Source organism: Aspergillus sclerotioniger (genome assembly GCF_003184525.1).
Source record: "Aspergillus sclerotioniger CBS 115572 chromosome Unknown BO94scaffold_60, whole genome shotgun sequence".
Classification (NCBI taxonomy): domain Eukaryota; kingdom Fungi; phylum Ascomycota; class Eurotiomycetes; order Eurotiales; family Aspergillaceae; genus Aspergillus; species Aspergillus sclerotioniger.
In genome coordinates, this window is record NW_020291050.1 from 21460 (window position 1) to 47924 (window position 26465).

At 53.1% G+C, this 26465-nt stretch overlaps 12 protein-coding genes across 12 annotated transcripts; 7 read left to right on the top strand and 5 right to left on the bottom strand.

Moving 5' to 3' along the window:
- Positions 1-256: 256 nt before the first annotated feature.
- Positions 257-1968, top strand: BO94DRAFT_355854 (putative nucleotide-sugar transporter). The gene is made up of 2 exons (XM_025607128.1): positions 257-1188; positions 1254-1968. The coding sequence occupies exons 1-2, from the start codon at positions 317-319 to the stop codon at positions 1525-1527; spliced, it is 1146 nt and encodes a 381-aa protein (XP_025461381.1). The 5' UTR covers positions 257-316; the 3' UTR covers positions 1528-1968.
- Position 1969: 1 nt separating this feature from the next.
- On the bottom strand, positions 1970-4709 carry BO94DRAFT_355861 (putative sterol o-acyltransferase (APE2)). The gene is made up of 6 exons (XM_025607129.1): positions 4118-4709; positions 3615-4058; positions 2851-3555; positions 2538-2793; positions 2425-2466; positions 1970-2375 (listed from the first exon to the last, which is right to left on the bottom strand). Exons 1-6 carry the CDS (start codon positions 4234-4236, stop codon positions 2349-2351), a joined length of 1593 nt encoding a protein of 530 aa, XP_025461382.1. The 5' UTR covers positions 4237-4709; the 3' UTR covers positions 1970-2348.
- A 501-nt stretch (positions 4710-5210) lies between these two features.
- On the bottom strand, positions 5211-6704 carry BO94DRAFT_529284 (translation initiation factor eIF2B subunit alpha). Its single transcript, XM_025610455.1, has 2 exons — positions 6561-6704; positions 5211-6499 (listed from the first exon to the last, which is right to left on the bottom strand). Exons 1-2 carry the CDS (start codon positions 6602-6604, stop codon positions 5500-5502), a joined length of 1044 nt encoding a protein of 347 aa, XP_025461383.1. The 5' UTR covers positions 6605-6704; the 3' UTR covers positions 5211-5499.
- A 138-nt stretch (positions 6705-6842) lies between these two features.
- Positions 6843-8677, top strand: nuf2 (kinetochore-associated Ndc80 complex subunit NUF2). The gene is made up of 4 exons (XM_025613011.1): positions 6843-7039; positions 7107-7367; positions 7440-8354; positions 8406-8677. Exons 1-4 carry the CDS (start codon positions 6938-6940, stop codon positions 8517-8519), a joined length of 1392 nt encoding a protein of 463 aa, XP_025461384.1. The 5' UTR covers positions 6843-6937; the 3' UTR covers positions 8520-8677.
- On the bottom strand, positions 8578-9477 carry BO94DRAFT_504897 (uncharacterized protein). The gene has a single exon (XM_025609524.1). It carries the CDS (start codon positions 9344-9346, stop codon positions 8675-8677), a length of 672 nt encoding a protein of 223 aa, XP_025461385.1. The 5' UTR covers positions 9347-9477; the 3' UTR covers positions 8578-8674.
- Positions 9478-9587: 110 nt separating this feature from the next.
- BO94DRAFT_579913 (AP-3 complex subunit beta) lies at positions 9588-12317 on the top strand. Its single transcript, XM_025615293.1, has 2 exons — positions 9588-9929; positions 9996-12317. The coding sequence occupies exons 1-2, from the start codon at positions 9747-9749 to the stop codon at positions 12240-12242; spliced, it is 2430 nt and encodes an 809-aa protein (XP_025461386.1). The 5' UTR covers positions 9588-9746; the 3' UTR covers positions 12243-12317.
- A 210-nt stretch (positions 12318-12527) lies between these two features.
- BO94DRAFT_540885 (serine/threonine-protein phosphatase) lies at positions 12528-14227 on the top strand. Its single transcript, XM_025613012.1, has 3 exons — positions 12528-12957; positions 13022-13255; positions 13371-14227. The coding sequence occupies exons 1-3, from the start codon at positions 12942-12944 to the stop codon at positions 14081-14083; spliced, it is 963 nt and encodes a 320-aa protein (XP_025461387.1). The 5' UTR covers positions 12528-12941; the 3' UTR covers positions 14084-14227.
- Positions 14228-14823: 596 nt separating this feature from the next.
- BO94DRAFT_540888 (rho GDP-dissociation inhibitor) lies at positions 14824-16567 on the bottom strand. Its single transcript, XM_025613013.1, has 5 exons — positions 16261-16567; positions 16031-16203; positions 15477-15799; positions 15371-15419; positions 14824-15301 (listed from the first exon to the last, which is right to left on the bottom strand). The coding sequence occupies exons 2-5, from the start codon at positions 16119-16121 to the stop codon at positions 15171-15173; spliced, it is 594 nt and encodes a 197-aa protein (XP_025461388.1). The 5' UTR covers positions 16122-16203; positions 16261-16567; the 3' UTR covers positions 14824-15170.
- A 1328-nt stretch (positions 16568-17895) lies between these two features.
- BO94DRAFT_480244 (KilA-N domain-containing protein) lies at positions 17896-19546 on the top strand (the record flags this gene model as incomplete). The annotated part of the gene is made up of 6 exons (XM_025608785.1): positions 17896-17956; positions 18072-18280; positions 18362-18524; positions 18580-19061; positions 19092-19471; positions 19522-19546. 6 exons carry the CDS (start codon positions 17896-17898, stop codon positions 19544-19546), a joined length of 1320 nt encoding a protein of 439 aa, XP_025461389.1.
- A 732-nt stretch (positions 19547-20278) lies between these two features.
- BO94DRAFT_629297 (cleavage polyadenylation factor subunit CLP1) lies at positions 20279-22288 on the top strand. The gene is made up of 3 exons (XM_025617545.1): positions 20279-20508; positions 20592-21354; positions 21407-22288. Exons 1-3 carry the CDS (start codon positions 20371-20373, stop codon positions 22180-22182), a joined length of 1677 nt encoding a protein of 558 aa, XP_025461390.1. The 5' UTR covers positions 20279-20370; the 3' UTR covers positions 22183-22288.
- Positions 22289-22452: 164 nt separating this feature from the next.
- On the top strand, positions 22453-23702 carry BO94DRAFT_570427 (chitin deacetylase CDA4; the record flags this gene model as incomplete). Its single annotated transcript, XM_025614809.1, has 4 exons — positions 22453-23256; positions 23280-23430; positions 23504-23582; positions 23620-23702. Exons 1-4 carry the CDS (start codon positions 22676-22678, stop codon positions 23700-23702), a joined length of 894 nt encoding a protein of 297 aa, XP_025461391.1. The 5' UTR covers positions 22453-22675.
- BO94DRAFT_570428 (uncharacterized protein) lies at positions 23692-26052 on the bottom strand (the record flags this gene model as incomplete). Its single annotated transcript, XM_025614810.1, has 4 exons — positions 23692-23875; positions 23915-24108; positions 24130-24408; positions 24439-26052. The coding sequence occupies 4 exons, from the start codon at positions 26050-26052 to the stop codon at positions 23812-23814; spliced, it is 2151 nt and encodes a 716-aa protein (XP_025461392.1). The 3' UTR covers positions 23692-23811.
- Positions 26053-26465: the final 413 nt, after the last annotated feature.

A 26465-nucleotide genomic window follows, 5' to 3' on the forward strand; every position in this document is an offset into this window, starting at 1 on the left:
CTATACCCCATAGACCCAGAATTTCAGGCACCATGGCGAATAAAGCGGCGGTTCCCTTCCTGGTCACGATGATGCTAGTGACGGGGGTTTGCAATACCATCCTCAACAAGTACCAGGTCCGACTCCCGGCTGCCGTATCTGGCGCCTTTCGGCTCACAGGATAGACAGGACATGCAATGTGTGTGGAATTGCGATTCACCAAACCCCAAATACCGTCGCACCTTCGAGCAGCCCGTCATTCAAACGTAGGTGCTCCACTCCTGGACTCTAGCATGGAAACTGTTACTCATGCACCCCCCTTCACGGCAGGATCCAGATGTTCACCGGAGAAATGGGTAGCTGGCTGGTAATCCTTGGGACCTATCTTTACCAACGTTATATTGCTCCGCGTATGTCCAACAGTTCTTCCCCTCTCTTGGCTGGTGGCTATCGTCCTGTCAACGCAGCGGAGGGATTTGACGAGGAGGAGGATTACACGATTCGAGGACCCGAAGCATCGGATGATGCCACGAAGCCCTCTACGTCCCCGGACGGGCGCATCCCCCTCCAAGGGCGCAAGATCTTCATGCTTGCAGCACCAGCATGTTGCGATATCGCTGGCACGACTCTCATGAACGTCGGGTTGCTCTTTGTCGCTGCAAGTGTCTACCAGATGACTCGTGGCGCCCTAGTTTTGTTTGTTGGTCTCTTTAGCGTCCTTTTCCTCCACCGCAAGCTCCATCTCTACCATTGGCTTGCCCTATTCATCGTGGTTCTCGGTGTTGCTTTGGTTGGTCTTGCTGGTGCCCTCTTCAGTGACCACCAAGGTCACGATGTCTCACAAGAGAGTACTGCCGCCACCGTGGCACACGCCATCAGGGAAGTCCAAGCCACGACGCAATCTCCGCAAGCGGTACAAGCCATCATTGGTGTGCTCCTTATAGCCGCAGCTCAGATCTTCACCGCCTCGCAATTCGTCTTGGAAGAGTGGATCTTAGAGAATTATGAGATGGACCCTCTCCAGGTTGTTGGTTGGGAGGGGATCTTCGGGTTCTCTGTGACCGTTATTGGCTCCATCATCTTGTACCTGGTTGTAGGCCGCACTGAGGCTGGTCGCTACGGCTACTTCGATGCAAAGGAAGGATGGAGCCAGGTTTTCAACAACCGAGCAATTGCTATGTCCAGCTTCTTAATCATGATCAGCATTGGGTAGGTCCCTTCTCACCTTCGCCTCCACCGCTATTCGCGCTATACATACTAACTCGCTACCCTAGCGGCTTCAACTTCTTCGGTCTTTCCGTCACCCGCACCGTATCTGCTACCTCTCGCAGCACGATCGACACATGCCGGACCCTCTTCATCTGGCTCGTCTCCCTCGCCCTAGGCTGGGAAACCTTCAAGTGGCTGCAAGTTGCCGGTTTCGCACTCCTCGTTTACGGAACCTTCCTGTTCAACGAGATTGTCCGGCCACCGCTCAAGGCCTGTCTTCCCAGCTCTCACCGGGATCGAGAAATTCTTCTTCCCGAAGAGCCGATTGAGCATATGTAAGTTTGACTCATCCGTCTAGCCAAATCAACAACGAGCGTCCCACCACCGCCCACCTGCATAGGTGATATGGCGTCTATCCTTGATGGATCAGACTTTTATACAACATGACATACCATTCCAATCACCTATGATTCACTACATGAGCTACTGCTTCTCCGACTTTTTTGCTTTGATCTCACTCTCGCAATATATATGCTTTGAGGATCGGAACGGGGGCCTTTCTCCATGGCGTTTTGGATTTTGCTGTTGCTCTTGGATACAAACTGGCAAATAGAGAGGCTGCGACTGTTTCTGTGAAACAACGAACAATTTAGTTATTCTTGCGTTGCTTGGAGTTTCTAGGTCATTATTGGAGTCGCTTGGGGTTGTTTATTTCTATTGTATCAGCAATAAGGTAGAAAATTCCCAAGATATCTCTATAGTATAGCTTCCTGCAGCTAATTCTATCTAGTAGTAGCTGCTTGGCGCATGCAACTCCCCCTCTTTTTAGATATGTTCCCTTTGTTTATTCTAACCCCCCCCCCCGGTCTAGCGAGCGCTATACATGCCTGTGCGTATACAAACATAATAGTAGTCAAGTAGTAGTATGATAACCCCTCTAATGCAGAATCCCCACAAAACAAGAAAACGACCCAATGAAATAAGGTGCAAAAAGACACCCGCGGATATACAATGCCAAAACAACCAGGGTATAAATTATGGCAGTATGTAGTGGTGGACGACAAGTACAACAATGTACTTCAACATGGTATGATACAAACCGGAGCACAAAGGTGCGGAGGAATATCCAGGGCTGATCTTCCGGTTATTCCGCGTCGTTTTCAGACGAGGACGTAAAGGGCACACATCTGTTAGAATTAGCAGGAATTCCACTGGAATATAGTGGAGCTGGCTTACCAATGATAGTCCGAATATCATAGATAGCCAGAAGAATACATTCTGTAAAGTCACACAAGTTAGGATACACTGTTGGGGATTTGCTTTTGGGAGGTGTAGAGCTTGGGACATACATTGAGAGTGGTCTTTCCTCGGACATATTTGGACTTCTGCACCGCAACGATAGGCAGCTGGAGCATCATCGCAAGGAATCCGTAGCCGCGGAGCTTCTTGGTGATGCAGCTCATGACTAGTTCGTGCGCGATGGCACTGACCAGGAAAGTGATGAACATGGCGACGGGTTTGGAGAAATTCGATAGGGAGGGAAAATATACGTGGCGGCGGAGGAAGTGGTGGACGGGGATGTTCCATTCGCGCGAAAATTCGAGCCTGATAGCACGTTAGCCTGTATTGACAAGAGTGGTTTTGCAGGCATCTGTCACTAACCAATCGCATGAATTCCACCAGTCCGAGTAGAAGTGCCGATCAGCGAAGCAGGTGAGCCCCGCAAAAGCACCTAGGACGTATTCGAATATCACGAGGAAGACAAGCAGGAAGGTGATCATGAAAGGGAACAGGAGCATGCTGATGGTTTCTGCAAGGATCAATGCCTTTTCAGTCACACTGGATACCATGTGCAATTGAATGTTGGCTTCCGTCAGGACAGGCAGAATGAACTCTTCGCTTGTCAATGTCAATAGGAAGATGCAACCAAAGATAGCCAGAGTCTTCAGGCCAATTTCGATCCATTGTCTGTCCTTGCTCCGAGGGTATTCCAGCTCGTAGCAGAGGGTGGGGCAGCATATGAAGTCGATGTAGTTGAGTATCGTGAGATTCTGAGGGTACGTGACGTTGCCCATTGGCGAGGTGAGTTCCGTGGCCAAGTCCTCGCGCAGTTCAGAAATCGACTCGGAGCGCACATGGAGGCTCGAACGCCGGGCTACCGAGCGTCGGCGGGGAGATGCGTCTGGGTACGGGACTGGTGCTTCCATTGACACTTTTCCCGGTTTGTCGAGCGAAGCCAGTCGACGCTCTGTCTCGCTGAGATGGCCGTTGTAGAATGCGTAGGAGTGGATCTTCATTAGGATGGTCAATGTGTGGAGGGTGAAGAAGACCTGGGCCGTCCAGGTCCAACGAAGCATGAATGGCCAACTGTGATTTGGTTAGCTTCTGGGTCTCAGCCGAAGGTACAGCTAGATTTTCCAGCTTACTTGATCCATAGAATTGCCCAGCCCGCTTCAAGGGTGCTCTGCACAACCATACCACCCCTTCCCCAGCGCATCAATCCACCGCTTCTCCTTATGAGGCGGTGGAGAGGCAAGACCACCGCGCTGCTGACCACCATTGCCACGTCACTGAAGCCCATTGACCAGACATTTTCCGACAAAAGGCTCCATACTCTGATCCTCAACGGGTAGCCCGTATCCTTTATATTCCGAAGCATTGTCGTAACGACCATTATAAACAAGGCAATCCAAAACAGGGTATAGAAGCCGCGGAAATTGCGGTAATCGCTTCTCGGGTCGAAATGAGATACCCGAGGAACATAATCAATTGTATAGAAGATCCGAGTCCGGGCTCGAGCTTGTTTTCTCGCCGTGGAGATTGAATGTACGGAGGGAGGCGCATCGTCAGGGACCGGAGTCGAGCGGCCGCTAGTAACTGCAGTTAGTTCTGGCACCGATAATTCTCCTCTTGGTGTGGATGGACTTACCTCGAATCGAATTTATCCAAGGGAGGAATCGCTGTCAAATCCTCTAGCTTCTTCGTCCCCGGGACAGCACGGGGACGTAGTAAAGGGGAGCCATTGGCTTGTTGAACGGCCGAAGACATGCTGTGGACAGGAACAAAAACAATAGGGGTATTCGCCGGTTCACATGGATCCAAGGAACCGGACAGGGGGTACTCCAACCGTCTTATAGATAGATAGAAGCTGACGCATGCAGAAGGCTGACACGGACAAGAAGGGGGGATATGCTGGGGGGTTGATGTGGATCCTATAGACACTATGACCGTGGTCTGTTAAGGCTGGCTCGTGCAGAGACCGACCAACGAAACGAATACGAAACTCCGCTCAGGCACAAGACAATCAGGCATGGAGGCGTAGGTAGGTCGGAGATCTTATGGGGGCGACGGCATCAGCTGTACGAGGCAATTCATGCATGTAATAAGCCGGGTGACACCTAACGAACAAGGAGGGAAAGAAAGCCAATGGCGGTTGCAGGGGCAAGTATTTAGTAGTTCATGGGACATGGATGATGGATATGATCCGTTCAATGAAATCATACTTCTTTAAGGGAGCCGCTCCAGCCACTCCGCGTTGGCTTGTCCCACCATCAAAGTCACCTGTCCATTGTTTCACCGCCTGCCTCTCTAGGAAGATCACCTGGCTGATTCCCCAATGACGCAAGCCTCTTTACAGGCTTACAGCATTTAGGTAGATACTGTGTACTGTTAAGGCATGAAGAGCCGAGCGGAGGCCTTATGTGGGCCTCAGGCAGTATTTAAAGCGGGGAGGATTCTGCAGGTTAACCAATTTCGACCTATAGATTTGTCCTAGATAAGCAGGCGGTAATGCGTCTGGGCTGTACTGTGTACGGATAACCCCCGCTCTTCATCATGCCGTATGTTGCACAAGAATTAAGGACAGCTGCTCTAGGTATTTGAGCAGATCTAAAGGTCGCTACTCCCAGACAACCTGAAAAATTCTATCTCTATTTCTGTAGACATAGAGCTTGGGTTGTGGCAATCCCAGGTCCTGCACTGTTCAACTTACCACGATGTATATATCGGAGCCAGTGCAATGTGGGGACCGCCCAGGACAGCGAGTCGTGCGTGCTAAGTACAGACTGTCTTTGACTTCCACTAAGACCACTCACAGAGGTCCTCAGGAGACTCGCATATTTATTGTCATAATTCTATTGATTTTTTCCATTTAGATTCGCCGACGCACAACATATTTCCAGCCGACAAACGCCTTGAGCGTCCGGATATATCATGACCATAACGCCATTCCGCTTCATTCGATTTTAAAGACATCACAAGCCCTACGCTCCAACCTGCTCGGAGGAGCACGGGGCGGGGGAGAAAAAAAAACTAGAACCAGATCTTAATCAACTCCTCACTGACCGCACTTGGCGTCAAAACGCCGCTGTCCGTAATCAGCGCGGAAATGAGATGAGGCGGGGTGAAGTCAACCACATCAGCGCTGTCCGCCGAGTTGACGGCCTTAACATCCGATGCCTTTTGTTGCTTTGCCTCGTCGGCAACATCTTCCTCGGTCTTGAAATCAATCACACGTTGCTCAATAGGCAGATCATACTGTCCGAGCGGGTAGATACGGACGAACTTGTGGCTTTCTGCCACCACGTAGAAAGGCTTGCCCATAGCCTTAGCGAGAAGACCGATCTGGTAGGTTCCCATTCGCGACACGATTCCTCCGTTCTCGACCACACCCTCGGCACCCACGATGACAATATCGGCCTTCCCCATGGCGTATGCAACAGCGGACTCTGGGATCGTAGATACAGGAACGCCCTTCGCCCGGAGTGCACGCACCGTTTCCATGCCCTCCGGTTCGCCGGAGTTACCAGCAGTCCTCTTTGCAGATGACAGGACGTAGATGACCTTGAACCGGACTGCCGACGGGCCGCCCTTCTCGTCAGCCGCCTTCTTTAGCAACGAAGCGACAACACGCGATCCACCGTTCGTCAAAACGGTGCTTCCATCCCGCACGAATCCTCTTCCAAACGCCGCGATCTTGTCTCGACTCTCCTTCGCACGTCTGATGAACAACCGGCCGTTTGACAGAAGGTGTGCCCTAATTGCGTTGAAATCTCCCGCAGGTCCTAGTTGACCAGGTCTCTGCAAGGTAGTGATCAGGTATCGCTGGAAGAGATCGGTTCCGGCAGAAAGACCGATAGGGTTCGGAATCGACTGTTTGAGGTGTGCGGTGGATTTCTCGAGCAGATCGAGTGTCTCTGATATCGTCGACGAGGGGGAGTGTGTAAGAAGGAGAACCAAAGCTTCAATAGCCGCAATTGGCATGGTCAGATCCGGATCGGAGCGAAGCAAGTCATTGTAAGTTGCGACAATGCTGGCGAAGGATGAACATTAGCGATTACAAAGGCAGGAAGTCCTTGGAAGAGGTAGCTTACTCGAACGGCTTGGCGTCCGACGAGCCTGATGTAGGAGCTGCCATGATGTCTGAAATGGCTGTGCAGCTGTAAGATGCTAGCAGGGGAGCTTCTTGATGACAGCGATAGCTCTCTCTGTGTTTCTCTCGTTCAGCAGTAATTCCGCCGCGGCCGCCGCAAAGAGTCATCGAAAAAGGGAAGCGTGGAGTAAGTTTGCACTGTTTGCTCTCAGTGCCCCTCCCCGACAGCGCTAGTCCGCTTCTGGTTGCCATGCGAGTCCTGCGCAGTAAACAATCATCATAACATTCATCAAGCTGGCACCCAACTCGCCACCACACTGCATTGATCGTATCGGAGGCATCTGAGATCTAGTACTATAACTCGGATTGCGCGAAACTATGGCGTACAGCCATCGAATGAGCCAGCAGTTCCATGGCTCCCAGCAACACCACAATAGAGGCCGCAAGAAGGAGGATGAGAATGATGCTCTTATGCGCCTGGTTAGTTCACGGCGGAATGAGGGCTTCCACCCACAAGATCTGTATGGAGCTCTAATGATGCCAGTAGCCCGACAAGGAAATCGCAGGATGCATCAACGATATCGGCATCCCTTTCACCGCCGCTGACTTGATCAAGCCAAACCCGCAACAGATCCAGATGGTCTTCGAATGGTTTGCAGAGCTCCTGATGAATATGACACGCGAAACGGTAGAGCCGGCGATGCGTGCAGCGGCGGACGATATTTGCGGTGACTACCCCGACATAGTACCAACGGACACACGCAATCTCATGGGGTTCTTTACCAGTCTACGGCGGTTGATGATGGAGGTATGTCTGGGCTCGATTGTTTTAAGAGCTTGGTGCGACTAGCCACGTCTAACATGCATGTATGAGCTATAGTGCGGTGTAAACGACTTCACATTTACCGATCTCACGAAACCTACTCATGATCGACTCGTCAAGATATTTTCGTACCTCATCAACTTTGTCAGATTTCGCGAATCCCAAACTCCCGTCATTGATGAGCATTTCAACAAGGCGGAGAAGACGAAATCGCGCATCGATACTCTATTCGCAGAGAATCAGGAGATGGAGCAGCGTCTCGAGGAGATGCGGCGGACTCTGAAGGCCAACGAAGCACAGGTTAAAGATAAGGTCCGACGGAACGACGAGTTGAAAGCGCGGCTGCTTGAGTTGAGACGGAACCAGGAGCGGGTGGCCGAGACATTGGAGCGAGCCAAGGCGGATAAGGCGAGACGGCAGGCGCAGCTCGAGGAAAAAACAGAAAAAGTCGTTCGTACGCGGCAAGAAGTTGAGAAACTACGTCCGTATGTCATGGAGAGTCCAATCTCTCTTCAGTCCTCTCTTACCGAACTCTCGGAGAATCTACTTCGTGAGAAGGCCCAGATCGATGCGATGGAGAAACGAGCGAGAGCTCTGCAAACGTCATCAGATACGTTCACTGTTGTTAGCAACGATGTGCAAGCTTGTGTGCGACTTCTTGAAGACATATCTGTGGAGCTGCAAAAGGAAGACGATGAGGAATCAAGGGCCTCCAGGAACAGAGAAGCAATCTCCGAGCGGGGAAATAATGTTAGGGAGGTGGAGCAGACCGAGAAATTGCTCCAGCGGCAGCTGGCACGGTGGCATGAAAGGATTGAAGCCCTGCGGAAGAATGCGCAAGAAAAGGCAGAGACAGCACAGGGGCGAATGGAGGAGCTTCGGGAGGTTCAGAAACAGCTCCGTGAGGAGCGTGCTGAGAAGCAGCGTGACATGGAGAGGAGGAGGATCAGGATTGAACAAACTGAGAAGAAGGTAAAGTTCCTCGTGCCCTTCTCCTTCTGCACACTGCTGATATCTATATAGATGGCCGACCTCAAGGAGAACATTGAGAGCGAGATCCAAAGTGCTCACGATGAGTATTTGAAGTTGGAGTCGCATATCAAACTTTACATCACTGACATGGAAAAATGCTTATAATTTTGAGGGTTGTTACTGTCTCAATTCGGGAGTTTAGGGGGCTGGTTCAAGGATACCCGGTTGATTATGGGGGTTTACATTGTCGATATATTGTAGTACATATATGCTCGGCTGGCTTTAGCTGTGTCAATGCCTATTGTTTTACCTAGGAACAGTCAGATGTCTATGGTGTCTGTGACCGGATGCTCATTTTCGTTGAAGTCGAACCATCGTTCGACAACCCTTTTCACAGGCACTCCTCTCCGAAAGGAGGTGCTTTCCTCGCCAATTCGTACAGAGCCGTTCAAGAGGGGCACCTGTGTGTACCATAACACCTCGCCCCGTCCACTGTCCGCGGGATCTGCAGCGTCTCGACATTCGCAAAGGACAAGATCCATTTGCGCTCGAGAGGATACCTCCACCGCAAGAGCGAATGTTCTGGACAGACCTTGGGCAGAAAATTCCGAGGTAGACATATGTAAAGCTAGAGGGTTAAGAATGGCCACTAGAGGCCGCTTTGTCTGCCCCTCTTTGTCCGACACATTCTGGATGTTCTCCGGTGATTTCATCACTGACAAGTAAGCTCGAAGATGCTCCAACGTTGGACAGAAGATCAGCTTGATTCTTCTTGACTTGGAGAGCAATCCGATGGTTTTGGCAAGTATTCGGTGGCGTTTAACAGCCTCCGTTGGTTGCATATAAGAAGCGGCGAGTAATTGCTCTAGAAATAGCTCCCTCGTCGAACATACAAGTATCAAAGTTGAGGGCGCATCTTGACTGAGGATATGTTGTAGGAAGTCCGTGACCCAGTCACCAAAGTATATGCGCCGGACGGAGACTCTGGCCATGATGCGATTATTTTGTTGGAGATTCGGTGGCTAGATGACAGATAACCATGGTCGGTGCTATTCACAGGCCGATAGACTTAGAATGCTTAATCGGATGACCATGGCATATTGCAAACGAAATCGATAGCAAGTGGGATTAGCGGGCGTTGGAGGGACAGTCCGGCGTCGAGCACGTTACCCAATCGTCATGTCACCTGCCCGCCCGCCGCCGCGGAACTCCCCAACTTCCTCCTGCTCTGATCTGCTAGGGAATCCCCCTCATCAGGTCCAGTTCGCTACCGTGTCCGTGCAAAGGACCGAGGGCTCAAGATGGAGACTATCTCCAGGATATCCTCGATGCTGGAAACAGGTAACGTCGTCGCGGGCAGTTGCTTGCCAATTGTCCTCCGTGTTTGGGTAGATGAATTGGCTGATCGTGCGAGCAGCTCGAGAGCTCACCCTTGAAGCAGCCCAGTCTGCAGCCATGAGTAGGGGGACTAGTACCGGCTTATCGAATCGGAACCTGACTACATCCCACATCAAAAAGCTCCTGGATAGTCGCAATGACCGGGAGGTCTTGGACGGCATGCGCCGGGTGATTACGGTACGGACCTGACTTTCCTAGACACTGATGCATTGGCTAACCCCGCTTGCTTTTGGCGCTGCATAGCTGATGTACCGATCCGAACCGTCCCTTCCTTTCTTCTCTGCCGTTGTCAAAAACGTGGCTAGCGCGAATCTCGAGGTGAAGAAGTTGGTCTATATCTATCTGGTCCACCATGCGGAGGTGGAACCGGACCTTGCGCTCCTATCCATCAATGCAATCCAGAAGTCGCTTACTGACCAGAACCCCCACGCGCGGGCTATGGCGCTTCGCACAATGTCCGGGATCAGAGTGCCAGTCATCAGTCAGATTGTGTCGCTTGCAATCAAGAGAGGCTGCGGCGATATGAGCCCTCATGTCCGCAAAGCGGCAGCGCTGGCCATTCCCAAGTGTTATCGCCTCGACCCAAATACCCTCCCCCAACTCATTGGGTATCTCACTATTTTGCTCGGCGATACCCAGTATTTTGTTCTCGGACCTACGGTCGCCGCCTTCCTGGATGTTTGTCCGGACAGGATCGATCTCATTCATAAGCATTACCGGAGCCTCGTGAAGAAGCTCGTCGACATGGATGAATGGAGCCAGCTTTCAACGTTGCGCCTTTTAACTTTCTACTCTCGCAAGTGCTTCCCACTTAAGACCCAAAAAGGTAAACAGGCCGTGTCTGAAGGCTTCTATGAGGACGATGAGGCACCAGAGAGCAGCGGCGATGGTAACGCGCATGAAATGCTTGTGTTAGATCCTGATCTTGAGTTCTTCCTGCGTACTTGCAAGCTCTTGTTGCAGAATCGCAATTCTGCTGTTATCGTCAGTGTTGTCCGATGTTTCCTTTACCTCGGTACTCCAGAGTACCTTGATGCCGCCATTGGTCCCTTGGTTGCGCTGCTTCGGAGTCCGCAAGATACGCAACATGTCGCGCTTTACAATATTGTTGCCGTTGCATTAAAGCACCCTAAGCCGTTCACAAAATATGCGACACACTTTCTAGTCCACGCGGTAGACCCGCCTCATATTTGGCGTCTCAAGTTGGAAGTGCTCACGTTAATCTTCCCCCACTGCGGACTGCACTTGAAAGGTGTGATCCTGAGTGAACTTGAACATTTTTCACAAAGCGCAGATCCAGACCTAGTGCGGGAAAGCGTACGTGCCATAGGACGCTGCGCACAAAGTGATCCCAGAACTGCTGATCACTGTCTCTGCGTCCTTTTGGGCCAAATCACAAGTCTTGACGATAATCTTGTTGCGGAGTCACTGACTGTCGTCAGACATCTCATTCAGCAGGACCCACCTTCTCACGAGAAGACAGTCATTCAGCTTGTGAAGCATCTGGGTCTAATGAAGAATCCAGATGCTAGAGCAACGATTGTCTGGCTAGTCGGAGAATTTGCGGGCGTCGAGCCAGAGAGAAATATTGCGGCTGATATCCTCCGCATTCTGGTACAAGACTTTGCGAATGAATCAGAGGCTGTTAAGCAGCAAATTATCCTTCTCGGAGCTAAGGTTTATCTGCATCACCTGTTGCGAAACCCTCCCAAGGAGGCGCCCCCACCGGAGCCCAAGCCTGAGAGAATTATCAACGAGTGGACAGAGACTGAAGAGGACCAGAAAGAGGAAACCGGAGACGAAGAGAAACCGAGTGAGGAACCAGAGGAAGATCAAATGACTTTGCTCTGGCGGTACCTCCTACTTCTTGCTAGATATGACTCTTCTTACGATCTTCGCGACCGAGCCCGTCTATACAAGGCATTGCTTGCCTCTCCCTCTTCTACACAACTGGCTAACCTGCTCCTGCTTGCACCGAAGCCCGTTCCCCACGCCCCAAGCCCATCGGAGACGCGCAAAGATCTGCTGGTCGGCTCCTCGACCCTTGTCGTTGGCCCTGATGCTGGTATGCTTGGCTTGAAAGGCTATCAGAATATCCCAGACTGGGTTGAGTCGGGACAAGAGCCTGATCCTCGCCTCCGGGAGAATGAGATCAAGCCAGACTTCGCAGAGAAGTCTTCCATGACTGCGGGCAAGCGGCTTGACCGAGCCCTTAAAGACCATGAGACTAGCGTTGCAACTTCAAGCAGGCAACAGAATGGCCGGGTCGGAGCGGGTGGCTCCTCATCCAAAGGAAAGTCACTCGACGAATGGCTAGAAGAGGCCGAGACAGAAACCGAGGAAGAGACAGAGACAGAGGAAGAGGTGACTGACTCTGAGTACGAGGAGGTGACGGATGAAGAGGAAACGGACGAAGAGGAGGAGACAGATGAGGAGTATGAAACCGACTCGGAGGAGCATGAGCAGACTATGGGACTCTTGAAGCAGTGATACCCAGGATTAGGGATGAGGAGATGTGTATAGACTAGCTGCATAAATCGAAGATTATATATCTGCAAACCCGACATGGGCATACCGCTATGACTCGTTTTTTTACTCTAAACGGGCCTGGAATTTCAAGTAACACCAATTGAATTTCTAACTCAAATCAATGGCCATCAATGGCTCCATCCATTGATGAAAGAGCAGGCGGTGCCCTCCGGCAGAACGGGCAGGCGTCCCTCGGCAGGCTGGATGGGTTCGGGGTCGGGTCAATTTCTCTGGTTCGCTCCATCTCGCCCAGATTAAACCCAGATTCTCTCCTGACGATGGTCTGATCTCAGTGTGAACTCTCTGATACACTGTCTCCGATCTGCTGTCCCTGCGTCTAGATTTCGTTCTTCGCGCACAGGTCTCCAGTGAGGTGCACTCACCCTGCTCTAGGTGGACTGTCTGTTGGCCATGATGCGAGCTACTGCAGGAACCTCTCAGACAAACATACCCCTTCTCGAAATTACCCACCTACTGTTTAATCTCCGCTTGCAAGGACCGTCTGCCTGTCGTTGACTATTATTTTTGGGGCACGTGTGCACAACTTCAGGGTGAACCCTTGCACCCCTGTTCGTTATCATTGATCGCAACCAAATCCTCCACGCTGCGCGACTATATGAGAAATCTAGGTCTCAAATTGAGACATTATACTGTTCCGAAATGCCTGGGTTACCAGGTAAGTTCCGTCTTCTGTCAAAAGCCGCTCTCTTGTCCTTTGCGGGCTCTCATGATTGGGACAGCTAGTATCGACCTCGACGAGTGCATTGAGAGACTCTACCGCAAAGAGTTGCTGGCAGACTCGGTTATTGAAGCAATATGCGCCAAAGCGAAGGAGCTGTTGATGAAGGAAAGCAATGTGGTTCACATTGCAGCTCCAGTCACGGTGGTCGGAGATATCCACGGCCAATTCTTCGACATGATCGAGATATTCAAGATCGGCGGCTTTTGTCCGAACACGAATTACTTGTTTCTGGGTTAGTAGCTCGCGTGATATCATAATGGTGATGATGAGGAAGGGGGGAATAGGCGCCGATCCCCACACTCCGGTTATATGGCTGATGCTGACGGCGCTCTGTCTCAACTCAACAGGCGACTACGTGGATCGTGGATTGTTCAGCGTGGAGACGATCTCCCTTCTCGTTTGCTTGAAACTACGATACCCCCAGCGCGTTCATCTCATCCGCGGAAATCACGAGTCGCGCGGTGTGACACAGTCATACGGATTCTACACAGAGTGCGCGCGAAAGTACGGCAATGCCAATGTGTGGCATTACTTTACCGATATGTTCGATTTCCTGACCCTAAGTGTGGTCATCAATGACCAGATCTTCTGTGTGCATGGCGGACTTTCCCCGTCCATTCATTCCATCGATCAAATTAAGATAATTGATCGGTTCCGCGAAATCCCGCACGAGGGTCCCATGGCCGACCTGGTTTGGTCGGATCCCGATACCGAGCGGGATGAATTCTCCCTGTCGCCCCGTGGAGCAGGCTACACTTTCGGAGCGCAGGTGGTTCGCAAATTCCTCGAGGTCAATAGCATGTCGCATATCCTCCGAGCCCACCAGCTATGCCAAGAAGGATACCAGGTTCTCTATGATGACCGGCTCAGTACGGTCTGGAGTGCGCCGAACTACTGCTACCGGTGTGGCAATCTGGCTAGTGTTCTGGAGGTGAGCGACACGGGCGAGCGGTATTTCAACATCTTCGACGCCGCGCCGGAGAATGACATCCATCGTGGCGAACAACAGGCGCAGCAGAACAAGGACGGCCAAAGCCCTGTGATTGACTACTTTCTGTGATACCCTTGTTTTTTTGTCTCTTGCTTTTTCTTCCTTTTCTTGTCTTGTTACCCCTTCTTCATATCATTTGAGGATTTGCCTTTGGGAGTTTGGTAAATATCACCGCATTTATAGACAGCATCCAGGTGCGAGGTCTGATTTCAGATAGAATACAGTGCTCATTCACGAAGAGAGGGTGTGTTTCTGTTAGAAATTAGGCATTGTGACGCTCCGGCCACCACACGACCTTATCATCTGCCCCTTGAATATCTACACAACACGAGGCAGGTGCCTCCTATAAGTACCTACTAGTACTAGAACTAGTACCGAGGCCTCCTAGGAAGCCGGAGAAGGCCTATCAAAAGAACTAGTACCGCTCCCAAAATCTTGGCATTTCTGGCAAAGATATACAAACTACAAAGGCCCAGAATCTTACACTCTATGTCGACTTTTCTCTTCTCCAGGTTACCTAGATCTCGTGTATGGTACTTACTAAGTGACTTCACTGATTTTTACTGGCTCTTCACAGACATTGTCCCCGGGATGGAAAGTGAAGCGATTTATGAAGATAGATTGAATTACCCTAAAAACATAGTGACTTGTGTAAAATGTAACAAGTGTCTGTGTTTCGGGCCGAAAGTTTTGTGTGAATTTTTTGCTTTTCAATTTCGTCTTCCTTTCTTTGGCGTTTTGATTTATTATTGCGAATGTGGTTGGTGGCGAGAGACCATTTTTGGAAGTACGGGGTTATATAAGTGGCTATAAAGATGATATTCGATGATCTGAAGTGACCCTTGGCCATGCCGAACGTAATATATCTATGTATATGTAGCTATAGGAAAGCAATGGCTGCAAGCCAAATAATACATTCTCTCAAGAAGCCTAGCAGACAATGAGCGCAGGGAAAGGCGTGCGAATCGAACAATTAGAATTCCAGAACGAATAAACGCGGGTCCAACGCTAGTATAACTGCGAAGAAAGTAGGTGTGATAGTAATATGCTGCTAATGAGAAATGATATAGGTGGTAGTTCATAGTTTCATATATGAGAAAGAGAGCGAGTTTGAGGTGGGGAAGCCAGAAAGCAGAGCCAGTCCGACTATCTAGATCTACCAGTCCTTGGAGATGTCGAAGGACCACTCGAACTGAAGGTGGGTGTGGTTATCGTCGTCGACGAACTTGGACACGGCGTTGTAGTGGCCACGAGCAATCATGCCTGAAGGGGCTTCCTCGGCGTTGACTGGACGGTGTTAGAAACATCTACCTGGCTTATTCATGTGGGGGTGAGGCAGAGGAAAATAAAGCTTACACTTCTTCTCGTAGACGGGCTTGTCGGTGGTGTTGGGGGCGTAACTTCCCTATAGGCGAGTAAGCGACTGACCACGTGGTTGGTGAATAAGAAAGACAAGACTTACCAGCATCTCCTCGTCCTTGCCGACTCTGATACCCTTACGCTTCACGACCTGCAGGTACTTGAGACCGCTCAGAACCTCATGGTTGACCTGGAAAACGACCTTGATGTGGAAGGTGGCGCCCTCTTTGATCGTGAAGGGCTTGTCCTTGAGGGTGTCGACCGCTCCGGGAGCAGACAGGTCAATCACGACATCGGACCGTCCCTCAACCTCCAGGGCCAGGGACTTGATGATGCACTTTCTGGGATCGTTGGGGTCGCCAATGGGAGCTCCGGTGCTGAGACCCAGGGAGGCCTTCCAGCGGTTCAGGGACTCGTCGTTCTTGTCTGTGGGGAGATGGAGAGTCAGAAGCAGGGAAGATATGGAAGGTTTATCGCTCTAGAGATACGGGGTAGTCCAATCCTGCAGCAGCGAGAATGCTTGCAATGTATCTAGATATGGTTGACGGGACCGGGCAGCAAGCAAGGGGCGGGGCGCCGCCGCTTGCTTGCCGGCTGCCACGAGGCTACAACCGCGGGAATACCAGTGGGTGGGCGGACGACGGAGATACCACGTACCGAGGTTTGTGTACTCTTCAATGGTCTTCTTCTCTCCGACCTTGAAACCCTCGGTCTGGGAGGCAACGAGGTCTTCTTCGTGCTCGGGCATGTTGGTGGTGGGGGGGATTTGGAGACAGGGGGGTGGGAGAGGAGATGCTGATGTTGTGCCTCGCAAACGGGGGGAATACGGGCTAGTGAAGGGGTTAGTTCTGGACAGGAAGAGAGAGGGATCCTGGAACAGCACACACCAGAAGGTAGAAATCCCGGGGACTTGCTGAGGAGAGAAATGTTTTGGGATGTTTTGGAGTGGAAGTAGTCGACTAAAGTACAAGTGGGGGGAAAGGCGGTGGAGGGCCAAATGGGCCAGACCATCGCCTTGCCCGCCGAAGATTAAGGGGATTCAGGGCGTCCATGGAACAGGCCACGCAATGTATATATTTAGACGGGGAGCAGAGAGGCTTCAATTCTGCTCCGGCTTGGGGTGGGCTTTCTTTGGCCTCCGGACTGCGCGACAAGACGAGAGGCGACACGCTAGGTAGCGAGATATATGAGGCCGGAGGAGGTCCACCGCGCCCTATGGAGTGTCAACGGTTGCGCCGTTCTACTTAACTCGACTGCCCGAGGGGAATCTCCGGCAGACTCCGTGGAATCCCACTCGGCATTGGGTCATTGGTCGTATCTACTAGCCTGTATCCATGGAGTACGCTATCGAGTACTTGGGATATCACCGCTTAAATGTTCACCGGAGCCCTCTCCACCAGATGGCTACCAAGCACTTCGCAGTGACTTTCTGGCAACCAGATTGTCCAATGAATTGCGACTTATTGATGTGCTTGGGTCAACGAGAGACATCTTCTAGCATTAATCTGGGTCCCATTATCGAGGAGAATGAATGCATGATTGATTGTTGTACTAGGTGTGCCAGGGCATAGAGCCGACGAGTCATTCAATAATATCGCATTCTACTTGTGTTGTCTATAGTGTATGATAGATTTTTGATGGGCTGCCGCAATAGCCTACACTGAAACATACTGGAAAGAGGGAACAGTCTACTGCGTATGTTTTGTTTCGTTTCATTCTTTGCAGACAGAGCGATGCACCACAACAAGTGCCCGAAGCGTCCGACTGGAAGCATCCCGCGCATGTACATACAGATCTGCAGGTGCCCAATGTTGGGGGCCCTGCATTGACTATCTAAATATCTCGAGTCTCTCAGAGACCCTCTGGGACTTCACCGGCCCGCAGCCGAGTAGATGGGCGCCGAGGCACATTCGGGGCCAGATGGGAATCATAATAAATACCGAGTTGGGATGGAGGGCGTCACGGGGACAACCGGCTGTTTAGGCGCCAAGGCAGCGATACTCTGATGGGCTAAACACGTCACATCAGATACCGGGGGATGGGCCGGCTGCGCAGATACTTGCTGTTTTGGCCCTCCCCCACCCGAATTCGTGCCGGGGATTGGCCCGAGGGGGCAGTGGTGCCACAGTAGCGCGGTACCGTGGGGGGGATCAGACGGTCACGACCGGTCACGGTGGGAGCAATCGCCCGCCCCAATTTGCTTTCATTCCTTGACTATTTTCCTCCCCTACTTGCCTTGTCTGCTTATCGAACGGCGCCTTGACATCCATTCCCATTATCATCCGAGTCGTCGCGGCTCTGCCTGAGCGTCCCTATCCATCACCCACCCGACTCAACCGCGGTGTCTGTATCAGCGCGCCCAGAGGTGGTGCCCGTTTTGCCTTCGCGACCTCTCAAGAGCGCCGACAGACGCGCCTGCAACGTGGCCGCCGTTTTGGCGACGCATCTTTTCTCCATCACCACTCTTGACCTATACCCCTCGAATCTTGAATTGACGCTTCTGGCGACGCTTCTCAGCCATCATGGTGCGCTCTTTGCCGAAGAAAAACAATCCCCTCGTCCTGACGGATGTGGCTCCTGCTTGTAAGTTGTGATTCCAGCTAGCGCCCGAGCTCAGCCTCGATTGTGACGTGCCGGTATCTACCTCGACCAAGGCTTGCGCCAGGCTAACATGGCTTCTACTTCTCTGCGATTGCAGACGATGAACTTCTTTCGCGCCGTCGTCTGGGCAAGACAAACCTCGCTGTGAAACCCACCCAGGTTGGCACTTCGAATGCGACCAAGCCCGAGAACCTCGGTCCTTTTGAGTATGCCCATTTGCGCGCGCCGCTGCCCAGGGATCTCAAGGGATCTGAGATCTTCCCTTCACACTCACCTCAGCAACATCCCGAGACGTACTTTTTGATGGTAAGTCGCGTCCCTCTGGCGTCCCGAAACCAAGGGATGGATAGAATCGATGTTGACCCGAGACCTTTTACTGTTTATCAGAGACGTAGCAAAGATGGATTTGTTAGTGCTACTGGAATGTTCAAGATTGCCTTTCCCTGGGCCAAGCTCGATGAAGAACGGTCCGAGCGGGAATATCTGAAGACCCGGACTGAGACCAGTGAAGACGAGATCGCCGGAAATGTTTGGATTTCGCCTCTCCTCGGTAAGCGCAGTGAATTTTCTGCCAACAGTGACTATTGTTCTGACTTGCGCCTTAGCCCTTGAGCTGGCAAAGGAGTATCAGATGTACGACTGGGTTAGGGCCCTGCTTGACCCCACCGACATCGTCCAAAGCCCATCGTCTGCGAAGAAGCAGATCACCCCACCTCCTCGATTTGACCTACCGCCCATTGAAGCTCCTGCCATACTCACTGCGTCCTCGACGCGCCTGAGAAGGGGACGGTCCGCCTCTCCTAGCAAGAAACTTAGCTCTCCGCGCAAGCCCCGGCAAACCCGGGCCATGAAGGAGGCTAACGCTGCGGCAACCAGTGCAGCCAATGCGAGCCTCCAGACTTCCTTAGACCTGACGGCCTCCACAGCGGAAACGGAATCGGTCATCGAGACTGTTCACCAGAGCGTCGAGGTTGATGGCGACGAGAAGCCGGCTCCTAGCCCGAAGAAAGCGACACCCGCATTCAGGACGAAGAAGATAGCCGCCCGTATGCAGCCATTCGAGGAGCCCGAGAAGGAAGAGGAGAAGGTGGAGGAAGAGAAAGAGGAAGAGCAAGAGGAAGAGGAGAAGGTTCAGGTCGATGTCGAGACCAATGCCGAATCTGTTGACGACGTCAGAACTACGCAGACCACCGTGTCTGTTGAGATGCCCGTGACCCTTCCCGAGGCGCCGTCTGCTGCCGACACTGAGCAGATGATTGCCAAGGCGAAGGAGATGGTTCAGGAGGCCGTCAAGCTCCAGACTGAAACGGCAGAGCCGTCGTCGGCAAAGGCGGCCAAGAAGCGCAAGACGGAAGTGCTCAGCGACGATGAGGAAGAGGAGGATGAAGAGACTAAGACCCTTCGTGTGAAGAGGGCCAAGGTTTTGGAAGAAAAGCTCAAACAGGAACGAGTGCGGAACCGTGCTCTGGTTGGGGTCACAGCTGCCTTCGCGCTTGCGTAAGTCTTGTATGCCACATCCTCCATCGACATCGCTAACCGAGTTCTAGTGCCTCGATTCCTTATTTCTTCTAGACACCGATCACTACTTTGGGAGCAAATTGCTGTGATTATATGCCACGTTGGCCCCCTTCCGTCCATTTTCAATTCATGGACGATTCCGCCATGAACAGCCCTTCAAAAATTCCCCGTATCTTGAATGGCATGGTTCTGGACGATCTCTAATAAAGAGACAGCCGAAGCTGTTGTCCGTTCACAATCTGCCCCCTACCCTTGAAAACATCCGAGTCCAAGCTTTGGCCAATCCACCCGTGCGAATCGCAATGTCGAAGTCTTAACCAAGGCGGTTCTTGATGTATCGTATTGACCAGCATATTCCTTTACTAATGATGCCATTTGGTTGCAAGTGATGTGCCTCGCACGGGGGATTGGCCGGTGAGGTCCTGGCGATCGAGAGAAGCCTTGGGTTCTTTTCATTCATTATCTATGCCGTTTCTTATTTCCTCCTGGATACCTGATATACGCCTCTATAATGTGGTTTTTTTTTCCGTTTCTACACCATTTGGTCCGGGGTGTACCCTGGAGTCGTGATGCAATCGGATGGTTTGATTGGACTGCTCGGAGTTATGTTATTGTTAGGTAGATTTGCAGATGATGGGTACATGCAGAATCCCGTGTACGATGTTCCCGTACCACGTAGATAAGAGTGATGCTGTAGTTCTTTGTTTGGGATTGACTCCAAACTAGTTGCGGCTGTTCCGCCCTGCAAACAGGCTAAACATCGTCATTCTCCGCCTCTCGCCCGGAGCTTCAACCAGAAACTCCATGAGCAACACCTTGAATTCTCCAATTCTTCTTTCCCTACTCCTGTCCCGCCCTTCCCCTCAATCGGCGATGCCATGTCTCTCCCCGGCCTAGACCTTACCCAGCCCTCCGGGGACCGCGAGTTCGCCCCCGTCCCGCCATCCCAGATTAGTCTCTCCAAGGGCTCCGAGTGGCGGTTCGAAGTTGCCTTTGGCACGACCGTCCGCGTAAAGGTGAGCGGTCCCCTCCTCTCCCCTCCCCCTCCCCCAATCACAAAAACCAGAACGACTGACATCCTTACCACCTGGAGAACTAGCTTCTAGCCGGAACCGCAGAACTCTTTGGCACCGAACTAGCCCCCTCTCAAACCTACACCTTCTCCGGTACCAAAGCCGCAATCTACACCTGGCACGGATGCACATTAGAAGTTAGCGCCGGAGAGACTCTCCTCACTCTGGATGGTCTCGCCCCAGGAGGCACAAATGGAGCGACTGTGCGCGGACTCGGCGCGGGCGGCTGTCAGAGCGAATACGTGGCGGAGGAGACCCCGATGATTGAATACGCGAACGTGCATTTTGCGCTGGAGTCCCTACGACAGGAAGCTAAGGCGACGGGGAAGGATGGACCGCGGGTATTGGTTCTGGGACCTGAGGATGCGGGGAAGACAAGTTTGACGAAGATTCTGACGGCCTATGCGACGAAGATTGGACGGCAGCCATTGGTGGTTAACCTGGATCCGACGGAGGGGATGCTTAGTGTGCCGGGTACGTTGACGGCGACGGCGTTTCGCACAATGATTGATGTGGAGGAGGGCTGGGGGAGTAGTCCTATGTCGGGACCGAGTGCGGTGCCGGTCAAGTTGCCGTTGGTGTATTTCTATCCGATGCAGAACCCGCTCGAGGCGGATGGGTCGATATATAAGGCGATTGTGTCGAGGCTGGCGCTGTCGGTGACGGGGAGGATGGCGGAGGATGAGGATGCCCGGGAGACGGGAATTATTGTTGATACACCGGGAATCTTGAGTCAGAGCAAGGCTGGGAATGTGGAATTGATCAATCACATTGTGACGGAGTTCGCGAGTAGGTTTGGCTTGGCTGTGTTTTGGTAGAAGGCTTGCTGACGATGGCACAGTTACGACGATTCTGGTGATTGGCTCAGAGCGGCTGTATAGCATCATGATGAAAAACTTCGACAATAAGCCTACGGCGAGTGCTTCGGCGGCGGCGTCGGACGAGCGCATTTCGGTGGTCAAGCTATCGAAGTCCGGGGGATGTGTTGATCGTGATGCGGCGTTTATGAAGGCTGTGAATGAGTCGCAGATCCGGACCTACTTCTTCGGCAACCCGATCCCTTCGACGGCATCGGCAGCGCTGTCGCTGTCTGCGTCGTCGACGACGAACGTAACGCTGTCGCCGCATGCTCAGCAATTGGACTTTGGGGCTTTGTCGATCTACAATTACACGATCGCGTCCCTGGATGACGATGAAGATGAATACGATCCGTCACAACTTGGTGCCGGCGACGCATTCCTCCCTGGTGGCAGTAATGACATGGACCAGACTTCGCAGAAGGAAGAGAGCCCGGCTGCTCCGATGCTGCCGGGGATTACTGGCCCGGCGAAAGAAACGGTGTCGCCGGCAGGGACATCAAGCGTGCCGTTGAAGAAGCTCACGCCGCCGGCGCCAACCGGGCTGGCCAATTCCTTGTTAGCCATCACACATGCGGGACCGACGGCCAGTCCGGCGGAAGTGCGCGATGCCAGCATCATGGGATTCCTATATGTGGCGGACGTGGACGGCGAGAAAGGCAAGATCCGGGTGCTGGCTCCGGTGGGAGGACGAGTGCCAGGGCGGGCGATTGTGTGGGGGAAGAAATGGCCGGGGGAGGTCGTAGGATTAGTGGGGTGATGATGTACTCCGTATACAATTGCAGTATGGAGTTTGGAGTGTTGGTTCATATAATTCAGATGCAATACTTGATGTCTTAAGTATACAGTGGGCTGCCGTAAGATGGAAGATTCGGCCATATGACTATTTGGCCACCTCTAGACTCCTTACATCCGTTCAAAATTGGGGAAGACCGTAGAATAGTTTGGCTGATATTGACGCCTGAGGAACAGGGCCGATGCATACCTCCGCTCCGCTCCGCAGCCAAGTTCAACCTCCAACAACAACCTCCTATACCACTACTACCAACCTCCTTCCCACCGTGCCACCCAAGCACAGCTCACAATGGACTGAGCAAAGATCGCTGCTCGCCAGCTCCACCGATCTCTACATCATCCACATCCACAAACCAACTACCCCACACGATACGGCCTAACCCCTCTCAACCCAGGGCACCTCACCTTCATAACCAAACGACAACTACGACAACCACACCACCAAAGAAAACCAGGCAATGCCACGCCTCCACCCAACAACGCTCCTCCTCCTCCCACTCCGTCTCCTCACGACACCCATCACACTCCTCACGGCCCTCCTCCGCACACACACCAACACCAACACCACCACCCACACCCTCCACCACCGTCGCCGCCGCCGCCTAACCATGCTCCTCCTCCTCACCCTCCTCCTCCTCATCCTCCTCATTCTAACCCCCTGCTACCTAATCTACCGCCCACCCCTCATCCTAATCAACTACCTCCAAACCCTCAACCCAGACACCCTCTGGACGCTCCCTCTCCCCGCCAACCCCTCCCCGAACCACGAAAAACTAATAGCCCTAACCCTCGACGACGCCCCCTCAACCTACACGCCCCTCCTCCTACAAACCCTCCTCACCCACTCCAGCACAGCGACTTTCTTCCTCATCGGCTCGCAAATCACACCCCAGACCCACGCCCTCCTCACTACAATGGTTCAATCGGGAATGGAACTCGGCAACCACGCCATGCACGACGAACCTTCCTTCAAACTCTCCCCTGCCACTCTGTCTGCCGAAATTACCTCTATCGATAATACAATCAACGAGATATATAAGTCCGCAAATGTGGAACGGAAAGGGAAATGGTTTCGGCCGGGTTCGGGGTGTTTACGGGTTGGATGAGAGATACGGTGAGGGAGTTGGGGTATAGGATTGTTTTGGGGAGTGTGTATCCCCATGATGCGCAGATCGAGTGGGTTGGGTTGAATGTTTGGCATGTGGGGAGTTTGGTGAGGGAGGGAGTATTGTGGTGTTGCATGATAGGAGGGGGTGGACGGTCGAGGTGTTGGAGAGGGTGTTGAGGGGGTTGAGGAAGAGGGGTATAGGGTTGTTTCGGTGGGGGAGGCCATGGAGGCGGCGGAGAAGGCTGCTCGTGGTGGTGGTGCTACTGGGGGTGGAATTGGGGATGGGGGAAGGAGGTAGTAAATGGGAGGAGGAGGAGAAGGAGAAGGAGAAGGAGAAGGAGAAGGAGAAGGAGAAGGAGGAGGAGGAGGTAGGTTGAATGATGTACATGATAACATAACACTAATAGCATACAGGCGGGTTCCTGACCATGTACATAATAGGATACAAATCAAACAGAACAAATACACCGTAGCCCCCGGCCAGTCCTACTCGCTGCGCTTCCACTCCTCCACGTTGCGTCGCAGCTCCGCCGCCACGTCGTACCCTCGACTCGCGTCCTCCAGGAGCTCCTCCTCCCGATCCCGGTACCGCTGCTCCGCGTCGCGCCGCCGCAGCGCGACCTGCTTCAGGTACGTCAGATCGTTCTGCTGCACCGCTTCCAGGAGCTTGGCCCGCATGCGCGGTGAGTACAGCTGGCAGCTCGCTTCCCGGCACCGGGATGGCCCGTCGCCCGGGAGCAGCCGCATCGTTGTCGAGAACTTGCGCGCAATGGGGTGCTTGCGCTTGACTAGCGGCCACACCACATCGTCGTAGCAGTCCTCGCACACTGTGAGTTCCGGCAGCTGCGGCATATAGTGCCATGTGCTAAGGATTGGTCGGTCCCGCCGACAGTCCCGCAGCACCACCTTGCGCCGCGCGTACGAGAGGAACTCGGTCACAACCGGCCGCAGGGCATGCTCCTGGTCGGCACGGTTCGCCGCCATGTCCAGACAGTCGATGTACCGGACGAACCGCGGGCTGTCCGTTACAAAGTCGCAGGCCCGTTCCTGCTTGGTGGAGCTCCGCTTGAATGTCTCCCGATGCTGCGGCATCAAGATCCGCAGATTCCGCACGCAGGCTGAGCATACGTTGAACTGCGGGAGGTACAAGTTCGTCTCCGGGTCCACGATCCGGTACCAGTGCTGGTCGGTGATGATACGGCCCGGGCACGGCCTGCTGCTGAGAGCGGGCCGCGTGATTTGGTGGAGCAGTTGGAGGCTGTCCAGCTGCTTCTTGAGCGTCTGCATCCATGCCAGTCGCGTCCAGGGTTCGCTCATCGAGCAGCGGACCTTCTCTCCGCGAGGCCGGGGGTTGCCCAGGACGAATAGTTCGCGGAACTCCGACTTGCGCATCTGCTTCAGACAAGATGGGCAAATATCCAAATGGGGCAGGCCCTTGACCGTGTGCCAGTCCTGGTACCCGGCGACGGGAATCGACCTGGGGCAAGGGGCGAGGAAGAACTGCGGCTTGGGCGATGTCTGACGGACAGCGTCCTGGGATGAGCTCCGTCGTCGTGGCAGCAATGGAGGTTCAGGAACATCCCCGGGAGTCCTTGGGAGCGACGAGGACCTCTGTGGCACGTCATCGAGGAAAGACACGGCCCGTCGAGCTGGCAGCTGGGTGGATGACTGTCCCCGGTCGCTCGAGACCGATCGAGCGGCCGACCTGGCCAAGAGCGGGCGTGGTGGGAGTTGCGGTGCCGGAGCTGCGGCGGATGAGGATGGCTCATGTGCGTCCGTGCGGCGGTCAGTAGGCGGCTCATTGAGGGGTTCCTTTGGCGTCGACGAGGACCTGGGACGGGTTGCTGGAGCGGTTCGATGGGCTGCAGTATCTGTAGGCGCCACGGGTGGCTCCGTGGGACGCCCAGCCGGGGCGCTGGATTGGGTAGCAGACGGACCAGCGCTCTTCTGGGCATCGGAGCCATCCTTGGATGCGCGAAGCTGCCTCTGACGTATCTTCTCTTCCAGTCTTTCTGCCACGCTAAGTCCGGTGGAAACCTTCTTGTCCGTTGGGGGCATGACAGGTTTATCCGGTGTTTCACGCTTGCTCTTGGGATTGACTGTCGCCGAGTCGGACTGGTAGCCGGACTTGGAGGAGGCAAGGGCGTCAATGGAGCGGCCATGCTTCACGCTCCCTGATCGCTTGGGTAAGGATGGAGTCGACTTGCTTTGAGTGACGGCAGGGGCGCGTAGGCTAGAAGATCTCGAGGCATTCCGGGAACTTTGGGCTGTATCCTTCTTGGGGCTATCTCTCTGGGTACTGGTATCTGCTCTGGGACGGCCTCGGATGGTAGGGATCGACTTCACAGCTGGCTTGCTGGGTGCGGCATGGAATTTCTCTCGAGTTGTAAAGGGAGCAGACAACGGGACTGCTTGGTCATCCCCGACGATGTAGAGCATCGGGTCCTGTTTCTCATCCACCGGGGTTGGCGGCCCTACATTGTCATCCGAGCCGCTGTCACGGTGGACATCCTCATAGATGACGGTCGTCTCTGAGTAAGAGGAGTAAGAAAGCACGTCCACAAGCAGTGGGTATTGATCGACGGCTCCTCGGGAGCAAACCCCTTCGAGTCCGGGCATTTCTCCAAGCTGGGACATTCCGTGTAGTTCACGGGAGAGGGACACAATTTCGTCTTCCACACATGGCGAAGGGGGCCAGTGGGTCTGCTTGCGCCAGCGCAAGCTCATCTTGGAGGTAAGATACATGGTAATAGAAACAAAGAAAGAGAACTTTTAACAACGAAAAGCAAAGCTCCAATGGAAGTCGGTCCTGAGGGCTATCCTGTGGTGGCACGGTGGATCAGAAAGGCTTTCCTGGCAGTTGGCATCATATATCCGTCGCGTCGAACTCACTCGAGAATGGTCTCGAAAGGAGCAAAAATAGCACAGGCGCTCGGCAAACAGCAGTTGGCACGGAAGCGGTCCAGATGGAACTGGAAACAGTCAATCAACTTGCAGATGGAAAAGTCAGATGGCCTGGGAATCCTTTGGGAGCGGCTAGAGTTAAGTATTGTGCGACGGTAATGTTAGTTGCTGATGTACATCCCCCAAGAATGGGGCAGAGCGAAGAGATTTCTCGAGAGGCTATATAAAGTAAACAC

Bases quoted from the DNA above. Each gene is read 5' to 3' on its own strand.
- BO94DRAFT_355854 (XM_025607128.1), top strand. From the start codon at position 317: ATGTTCACCGGAGAAATGGGTAGCTGGCTGGTAATCCTTGGGACCTAT. The intron at 1,189-1,253 runs GTAGGTCCCTTC...TCGCTACCCTAG, and splicing joins TTAATCATGATCAGCATTGG to CGGCTTCAACTTCTTCGGTC.
- BO94DRAFT_355861 (XM_025607129.1), bottom strand. From the start codon at position 4,236: ATGTCTTCGGCCGTTCAACAAGCCAATGGCTCCCCTTTACTACGTCCC. The intron at 2,794-2,850 runs GTTAGTGACAGA...ACGTGCTATCAG, and splicing joins TGGTGGAATTCATGCGATTG to GCTCGAATTTTCGCGCGAAT. The intron at 2,376-2,424 runs GTAAGCCAGCTC...TAATTCTAACAG, and splicing joins TGATATTCGGACTATCATTG to ATGTGTGCCCTTTACGTCCT.
- BO94DRAFT_529284 (XM_025610455.1), bottom strand. From the start codon at position 6,604: ATGGCAGCTCCTACATCAGGCTCGTCGGACGCCAAGCCGTTCGA. The intron at 6,500-6,560 runs GTAAGCTACCTC...ATCCTTCGCCAG, and splicing joins TCGGACGCCAAGCCGTTCGA to CATTGTCGCAACTTACAATG.
- nuf2 (XM_025613011.1), top strand. From the start codon at position 6,938: ATGGCGTACAGCCATCGAATGAGCCAGCAGTTCCATGGCTCCCAGCAA. The intron at 7,040-7,106 runs GTTAGTTCACGG...TGATGCCAGTAG, and splicing joins ATGATGCTCTTATGCGCCTG to CCCGACAAGGAAATCGCAGG. The intron at 8,355-8,405 runs GTAAAGTTCCTC...ATATCTATATAG, and splicing joins TTGAACAAACTGAGAAGAAG to ATGGCCGACCTCAAGGAGAA.
- BO94DRAFT_504897 (XM_025609524.1), bottom strand. From the start codon at position 9,346: ATGGCCAGAGTCTCCGTCCGGCGCATATACTTTGGTGACTGGGTCACG.
- BO94DRAFT_579913 (XM_025615293.1), top strand. From the start codon at position 9,747: ATGAATTGGCTGATCGTGCGAGCAGCTCGAGAGCTCACCCTTGAAGCA. The intron at 9,930-9,995 runs GTACGGACCTGA...GGCGCTGCATAG, and splicing joins GCATGCGCCGGGTGATTACG to CTGATGTACCGATCCGAACC.
- BO94DRAFT_540885 (XM_025613012.1), top strand. The intron at 13,256-13,370 runs GTTAGTAGCTCG...TCAACTCAACAG, and splicing joins CACGAATTACTTGTTTCTGG to GCGACTACGTGGATCGTGGA.
- BO94DRAFT_540888 (XM_025613013.1), bottom strand. From the start codon at position 16,121: ATGCCCGAGCACGAAGAAGACCTCGTTGCCTCCCAGACCGAGGGTTTC. The intron at 15,800-16,030 runs GTACGTGGTATC...ATCTCCCCACAG, and splicing joins TGAAGAGTACACAAACCTCG to ACAAGAACGACGAGTCCCTG. The intron at 15,420-15,476 runs GTAAGTCTTGTC...ACTCGCCTATAG, and splicing joins GCAAGGACGAGGAGATGCTG to GGAAGTTACGCCCCCAACAC.
- BO94DRAFT_629297 (XM_025617545.1), top strand. From the start codon at position 20,371: ATGTCTCTCCCCGGCCTAGACCTTACCCAGCCCTCCGGGGACCGCGAG. The intron at 20,509-20,591 runs GTGAGCGGTCCC...CTGGAGAACTAG, and splicing joins GCACGACCGTCCGCGTAAAG to CTTCTAGCCGGAACCGCAGA. The intron at 21,355-21,406 runs GTAGGTTTGGCT...ACGATGGCACAG, and splicing joins CATTGTGACGGAGTTCGCGA to TTACGACGATTCTGGTGATT.